At 28.8% G+C, this 8,872-nt stretch overlaps 1 protein-coding gene across 1 annotated transcript; it reads right to left on the bottom strand.

The window, feature by feature from the left end:
• Positions 1–1,587: 1,587 nt before the first annotated feature.
• On the bottom strand, positions 1,588–4,192 carry LOC129297056 (two-component response regulator ARR12-like). Its single transcript, XM_054935430.1, has 4 exons — positions 4,099–4,192; positions 3,704–3,826; positions 3,070–3,146; positions 1,588–2,469 (listed from the first exon to the last, which is right to left on the bottom strand). The coding sequence occupies exons 1-4, from the start codon at positions 4,190–4,192 to the stop codon at positions 1,588–1,590; spliced, it is 1,176 nt and encodes a 391-aa protein (XP_054791405.1).
• Between the last annotated feature and the right edge of the window lie 4,680 nt (positions 4,193–8,872).

Raw genomic sequence — 8,872 nt, 5'->3', positions numbered from 1 at the left:
TCCAATATATATATAACCAATGATTCGATTAATAAGGATATGCAACCAATTTGAAAATATGAAAAATTATTAATGAATAATCTGTAAATACATTAGTATGCAATCTTTTGAACTATAACCTATATTGATCATAATAAGGCTTTAAAATCCATCTTACTTAAACTTATACTATCATGTCTTATAAAATATAAAATATACACATTACACTATGCAAAAAAAATCTCTAATTATGGGAATTCAAAAGAGGACAACATCGGTGCTAGCTCAAGTTCATTCTGAAATGTTACACACACACACACACACACACACACACACAGAGACAGGCCTTAAATTCATTGAACTTTAGTTACAGTCCATTGTTGAATAAAGATTCCAGGAAGTCATCGTCCCAATCCTGAGAAAAATTAATGGAGGTATATAAATTAATAAGAAAAAAAAACAAGTTAAGCAGTAATTGAATAAACTTTGAAGCGAATTAACTAATTCATATATGTGTGTGTGTGTGTGTGTGTGTGTGCATGCCTGGGGAATTTGTTCGAGGTTGAGATTTTCCAAGTCTTTCTCAGAGAAATTCAGGCTTTCCATTAACTGTATATGTATATACAATTGAACATATATTAGTTATAATTAAATACTATATATAAACACGTCAATATAGACTGGATTAACAATTGATTAATTAGAAATCAAAGTAAAAACATTTTACCAAGTTTTATTGCAAGTACATACACTTAAAAATGAAACAGGAAATTAAATATATGTTAGTTCACAACATGTAAGAGGCATTAAAAACTCAACACTAATAGTGAATGATTTCGACATATAAATATGTAGAAAGTTGTAAATTCAAATGCATTCACTTAGAACATGTTAGGTTTTTGAAAACTAAATTCAATGAACAGAACATCCCTAATTAACCATCAAACATGACCTAATTAGTTTTTCAAGATTTTTATTAATTTTTCACAGCTATAAAAATTATGCAGGCACAGATTGAAAAATGAGTAACATGGAATTTCAAATGAAGGAATAAAAACATGAGAAGAATCGAAAACTAATTATAAAACTTGCCTGATCAGAGATTTGGTCAAATGATGGAAAATAGTCATTGGTAGATTCAACTCTTGGGTCAATATCTTTGCCAGCCACTTCTTGATTTTCTTGCTGCTGCAGGTATTTATATTAGAAATAGAAATGGAAATTAATTGAAATGCTGGTGAAGAATATTGATTATCTCGCTTAACAGTTATATAATGCTGTATAATATGCACAAGAAATTATTTTTATCTATTTTTAAAATTCGGGTATTTTCCATTTAATTAGGATTTGAGCTAACTAAATTTCATTTACCAAACATAACAGTACTTCTTAATTTCTAAGGTTTTTTACATTTTAGATTTACTAAAAGACTAAATTAAGGAAAAATTGGGCAAAAAATTGGTTAGGGAAAACACTACTTTATGGGATAAACTGAAAAGGCTTACACTTTAATTCATCAAATTAATTATTAAAAATCTTGTAATCTGTTTAGATAAAAATTTTAATTCATTAATTAAAAAATATCATAGTAAACACATTAGAAAATAATTAGACATACTGATTAGAGAACTGCCCATTATCATTTAATTCTTCCATGATGATATCACCACAGTAATCAAATCCAGTACTGCAGTTTGAATACTGAGCTAGTGGCACAAGTGAGGCGTCATTATTGTAATTCCCTTCAACTTCAATAGTTTGATAACTGTGATCTCCTTCATTATTCAAAACCTCGTACAGATTTTCTTGCTCCAAAATATTTTCCAGAATATTGTCATTATTGCTTCCCGCTTTATCTGCCATACTTTGATTTGACCTAAAAAGCTCACAGCTAGAGGGACTTAACCTTCCATCAACCAAATAACCGAAATTTGATGAACCATTGATGAAGGAATTATCATTATCAATATTATACCCACAAGAATCATAATAAGTGTTTGAAACACCAATATTTGATCCAATAGGCTGAATCATCTGATCCCTTTGTTTATCAAAAGCTGATGCAAACCCTGATCCAGTGCCAGTGAAATTGTTGGTGTGAATATTACTTGAAGTACTTGCAGGCATTATTTGATCCTGTAACATTTCATAAGCGTTCATTTTTGGGGTGGAATATGAAAAAGTAGAATGACGATGATGAGACTTTGGGAAGCTAGAATGATGATGATACTGAAACATGGATGTTGGTTTGAATAAGGGAGAAGAATTAGGGTTCTTGTTGGCTGATGAGGAATAAGGATATGAAGAAGAAAAAGTTGATCTAAGTTTTCTGAATTTTAACATTCTTCTGAATTCCTCTTTAATGTTCTTTAACATCAGTGAATTAGGGTACTTTGATCCCAAACTTGTGAATACATCCTTCTTGTTTGTCTCATGGTTCATTAGCATCGCAAACATCCGAGCCACTCTCTTTAGAAAAAGCCGATATTTCTGCAAATATTCATTAGATCAAGATTTTATTAATTATTCATATCTAATAGAAGATAATTAAATATTAATAAAACATGATTATCAATTCACGAAAATTATATTTCTTTTTACTAAAATTAAAGTAGGAGCTTGACATGAGTAATTTTAGATATCACAACACAAGGCTTGACCCGATTCTAGAGTGGGGCAAGCATTACATTTGGTGTGCATGAATGATTATTTCTATACTCACATATAAACTCAACATAATATATAAAAAAATAGGATTTCTTATTGTTATTTATTTACTATTTATGTCTGTTTCATTTCTCAATGAGCTTTTTATTTCATTATAATGAGCGCTTCTTTCAAATTTGAATACTTATAAATATGCACTTAATGTTGAGAATAAAAGACATGTCTGGATTTTGCTCTTTTTTCCCCCCGTGAAGATAATCAATCTTTCACTTCAACTGCATCCAAAAAGCTAGTATAGAATACGCACACACATATAATAATATGTGATTAATTAAAATTAATTACAGGCTATTAAATATGTTCGATTATATCATTATAATTAATCAATATCTGGATTGGTTTTATGTTAAAAAGGACACAAACCTGCAAGTGACTTGCCACATTTTCCCTAGTCAGTCCTGGTGTTTGCATGACTTCAAGAATCTTTTTTGGAACTGCATCTGAATATGCATACACCAAAAAAGCTCAAAAAACATCATGACACTAACGTATGTAAAGTAATATATCTATATATAAAAAAGGATTAAAGAGTAACTTTATCCAAGAAATATAGGTCTACTTTAACTTTTAAAAATAGTACAATGTGACCCTTATTATTAGCAAAAGCTAACTTTAACTATTAATTGACTAGAAAATTACAAAAACTATCACAGACAAGAAGCCAAAAGTTACATATGATTGGTCATTTTTTTTGTGATTTTTGAGGTCATTTTCTGTAATTTTTTGGACAACTAATAGTCAAAGTTAATATTGGTGAATTGTATAAAAAGACAATATTACACCGTCTTGAAATGTTGAGGGAAAATAATGAGTTTAAGGTTTTAGATGCTTCTAGACCTATAGTTTAGGGGCTAATTTGCGATTTAACCATATATATAATATAAAACTCTAATTAACATGTGATAAAATTTATAAGTTATCAACACTTTGACTAATTTCTTAAGCCCTGTGCAAAACATCATTCCCACACTAATTAAGGAGGGAAAAAATTACTTACTTACTTCTAACCCAATAATGTTTATGGCTTGTAAAAAACGGCTTTGAAGATCGCTTGTCCACACAACTTTGCTCTTCTTGATAACCCCAGACAACGACGATGATCCATTGTTCTCGGCGCCGCCTTCAAAAGCAGAAGCATTCTTTGAAGCCCTCACAACAAACTCCTTTCTTTTGACAATTTTGTTCAATGGTGGTGGTGTGATGATGATGACATGATGATGTCTTTATAATAATTATGATGTCCTTTGCTAGTAGTCCATGAAGAATCTTCAATGTTATTATCATCTTGTTGATCTCTTGTGCTTCTTATTAATGGTGGTGATGATGATGATGTTGGCTTCTTCTTACCTTTCATTTTCATTACTATTGAAGGTATTGTGTACTGCCATATACCTTTGAAGTCACTTGCTGTTGCTGGTTTCACAATGTAACGTACCACCACACCACTATTCAACGCTTTCTCCATCATTCTCTCATCCCTCTCCATCGAAATCACTGTGTATATGAGAGTGCATGATTAGTTGACGAGGAAAATTTAAGGGATCAAATCAATAAAAATTAGCACTAAATAGGATTTAAGGGGGTTAATAGGGGCAAAATTGTCTAATTCATGATTGACCCAACACAGTTCATCAGGTTAGTCTATTTGATAACTCTAGATAGGCTACTAACTAGTTTACAAATATTCTCTCAATTTTTCAATATATTTATAAAATTTATAGAAAGTGATCACCTAATTCACAAGTTCTAAATAATATATATATATATATATATATAATTCACTCTAATTATATGGGGAGAATGATGTTCATTTTAACAAAAATTTTTATATTGTTTACCTAAATAATACGTTGCTGAGACTATCACTCGAATTTTTATAATTTATTATGATTAGTCTTATTTAATATATTAGTTTAATTAAAATTTATTATCTTTATTTTATATATATAATTGAGATTTCAGGAGATATTATTTATTGGTTCAGTTAATATGTTTAGCTTTTTTAGAAATTTTATATCTATTCTAGTCTCTACATTCTCATAAAGATGAAACGATAATTGTAAAATATATTTTGTTTCCTAAAATTTCTCACTTATCGTTGCGCAGCCATTAATTTTGTCCCTCACATTGAGATTTTCTAAACTTAAATTTTGTGTTATCTTTCGTTTTTTTTCTTCTTTTGATTTACTTCTATTTAATTTCAAATTATTTAGTCTTTTATCCTCCTGTTGTTTCTAACATACACTCATATTGAAAACAATTATTTGTGCTTAAATAAAAATTTAATTTGGCATCATTAGCTAGCCAAGCAAAATCTGTTTTACTGGCTATACCTTCTAACATTCATTTTATTTGAGGTCCTATACCTGATGAAGTAATGTGATGTGTATGTATATATAGAATAAAATAAAATTGTAATGGCTTGTTTGGCCATTATTAATATATTCAACTCATTTCTATAACCAATAATAAAAAAACATACATGCTCATGTGTAGTTGAAAAAGAAGAAAGAAATTAATGGGACTTACTTATGAAAGGTATTGAGCAATGGTGATCAACAAGTTTGTGTACAAGTTGGAATCCATCAATGTCTGGCAAATGAGTGTCTATCACAATTATATCGAAATGCTCTTCTTTCCTTCTTAGTCTTTCCAAAGCTATCAATGGATGTTTTGTTCCTTCAGCTGAGAAATTCAATTAATTCACAAATACATTAATTCATTACCAAATTGATAGGATAGATATAGAAAGAGGGGGGGTGAAAATTGTTGTTGACAAAGCATTGAGGTCGCAATAAATTTTTAATAGAAAGTTGTAAATAAGATTGATACAAATTGTTAATAGAAAAAAAAATAATGATCAAATAAATTATAAACAAGATTTTGAGGTCTAAAGATTGCCGCCTTAATGACCAAAAGCCACACACGGCCTTGTGGATATTAAGTAAAAATGATTTTTATAGAATTATAAATGTATTAAGTAAAAGTCAATTTAAAATTTTAATTAAAATTAAGAGATCTAAATCCTTAAAAATCTTCATTATAGTCATAAAAGTTAATTTGTAAGACAAATATATCCATAGGAAAACAACCTATAAAGGATCAATAATGTATCGATCAAAAAAATAAAAATAAAAATAAAAATAAAGGATCAATGACAATTGACCCTTAAAAATCAATTTAATTCCAAAATAATTTCTATTCGCAAATTCTAGAGTAATAATAGCAAATCACAAACTATAAAAATTTAAAAAATATAGTATCAATTAAAAATAAGAGAGTATATTAAATAGTCATTTTTCCTAAAATTGATCAACATTCATAATAATAATAATAATAATAATATATGAGTCAGGGTTGTAGTACGGAATCATTTTCTTGGCAGCTTGGGCGCTTGATTATTTAAAAGCTTACTTAAAAAAATAGGCCTCTTGTATAAATTTCGTTAAATTTAATTCGGACAAAAAATTTCTGTATACATCCCAATTCATTTTCCCTTCCATCATACATATGAATTCTGCTATATTTTATAATTTAATTAGCAAAATTTTGACCATGAGGAAAACAAAGAACAAAATAAACAGATATATGATATTTTTAATTACCTCTATAATTCAGAGAAGCGAGTAATCCCAAGGTAATCTCAAGCGAAGCAGCATTGCCATCAACTACCAGAACATTAACTTCAAACGGAGCATCATTTCTGTTACTAATAATTTTATTTCCAGGAAAATTAGTTAATATTTGTGTTCTTTCACAGTCCATGATTTATCTTTCTGAGACTGAAAAAACACAGATTTAAGAGGAGGAGGAGGAGGAGGAATTAAGGGATTGAGAGAGGCTTTATATAATAATAAGATGGTTCGCTTTTATTTAGAGATTTTACCAAATCTGAATTATTAAATGAAAAAGTAGTGAAGTCAATGCATGACCAGTGGTTTTACCCACTGATAATTGGTCACACTCGGCAATGACCAAAACCTAGTGGCTTCATTGCATTAAATGCAAATTTATTAAAAAAGTTACACTCACGTTTTAAATTATAAAAGTATTTTTTAAAATTTTTTTAAAACATAAAATATTTTAAATAGATTAAGATTTTATTAAATGTATTAATTTTAATAGTATTTTTTTTATAATTAATTTCTATCTCTTCTCTTTTCAATGTATTAAATCATAGATATTTTAAAAATTTTATATTTTTATTTAAAAAAAGTAAGATTATTAAGTGTATTTAATGAGATTTATTGATATGTGTGATTTTATCTAAAAGTATTTTATAATTTAGGATAAAGAGAATATCAAATAGCAGTTGTTCAGTTTTTTCATGTATTAATTTCTAGGAGAGCTCTTAATGGTGTATTTATAACAAATTTAAAAATATTTATGCAAATTAAAATCATCAATCATTTTTGCGAATTAGGATTATCTATTTTTCGTGCATTTAATGGGCTGACAAAATCAAGACCGACTTTCAATGGTACGGTATTACAAAGAAAAAGATTAATGTATTTTTTGAAGAGTCCTTCGCTATGCATTTGCTTAAAATTCAAAAATATATATAAAATTAATCATTTGTAGATTAGGGTTATTTATCCTATGCATTTAATGAGAAAAATTACACATGGACTTTTTACATATTTGAGAAAAATGAAATATTAATGTATTTTTAGAAGAGCTCATACTTATACATTTGCACGGAATTCATAAATGTCCTCAAAATCAATCATTTGCGAACTAAGATTATTCAACTTGTTCATTTAACGAGAACAGAAGCATAATTAAACTGATTTTTTTACAACAATTATGTGGTATTACAAAGAGAAAGATTAATGTATCTTTAAGAATATCTATAGCATTTAATGGGTAAAATCATAGACCGAATTACTATGGTAGTTAATGGTATTACAAAGAAAAAGATTAATGTATTTCTAGAAGAGTCCTTGGTGGTGCATCTGTAGGAATTTAAATATATCTATAAAGACAATCATTTGTGAATTAGTATTATCTTTTTTATATAAAAATAAAAAAATCATTAAAGATAAAAAGAGTACATGTACAAGCCCAAATGAACTAAATGACTAGTTTCATGTGGGTGAGAAAAAAATACAAACAAACATAACTTGCAAAGAAAATTAAAAAGAGGTACGCAGACAACATAAATCTTGAAGCAAATGCGATATGAGTGTATGATAGCTGTTGCATCAACAGAAAAAGAAGCTAAAATGAACTCGCCATCAAAGGATGCTTCACAGAGTGCTATCATCCCAAGCAAGGAGATATGCCACCTCAAGGACACTGGTGCCACTATGAGCATTCACTAGAAAAAGGTTGCATGGAGAGAAAACCACACAAGCACTTCCGAAGCATGGCTTAGTTGCCTTCAAGTGAAGCAACCACTTCCACACATGATGATAAAATCCAAACAACACATGACATTCACTTATTTAATTAAATAACACATGATTAATTTACAATCCGTAAAAGCTTAGCTCTAACATGGTAGAACAGTGCCATGGTAACTAAAATGAAACTAATCCCTTTAAATTACTACCATGGTAAGAAAGGATCTACCATGGTAAAAAAAAAAAAAGAAAGAAAGAAAGAAAGAAAAAAAGAAACCAACTTTAGAGAATGTTATGAAAGAAAAAGATTTTCTTAAATAACAAACTAAACTATGCATTGACTATCATGGTAGAAAAGAATGTATCGTGGTAGAAAGAAATAGACTTAATAATAAAAGTTACCACAATGAAAAAATATTTCATTTAACAAATAATTAATGGACAAATGAGATTCAGAAAGAAAGGAGTTTGTATCCAAGAAATCCAAATAATATCAAAATATGATGTATAAGGGTAAAATAGTCCAACATATATTTAAGGGTAAAAAGCTGAAAAATTATTGTTATACATTTAAAAATACAAACAGGGGCATTATTGTAAAACATAACACATCTGCCATGGCACATGCATCTTAAGCTATGGCTGGTGACTTAGAGACGATAGGTGGTGGTTGAAGCACTATTTGCTGCGACTCATTACATAGAGAGTAAAGTCCCACCTTGTGTCGTGTACCACGGCCAATGCACAATCCTTCATGGCATATAGCACTTGAGAAGAACCATACTAGAATGAATAATGATAAACTTCAAAATCCGATAACT

This window comes from Prosopis cineraria, unplaced genomic scaffold (genome assembly GCF_029017545.1).
Source record: "Prosopis cineraria cultivar Desert tree isolate PC_DT_omini unplaced genomic scaffold, ASM2901754v1 PC427, whole genome shotgun sequence".
Classification (NCBI taxonomy): Eukaryota; Viridiplantae; Streptophyta; class Magnoliopsida; order Fabales; family Fabaceae; genus Prosopis; species Prosopis cineraria.
This window is presented reverse-complemented; position numbering and strand designations above follow the sequence as displayed.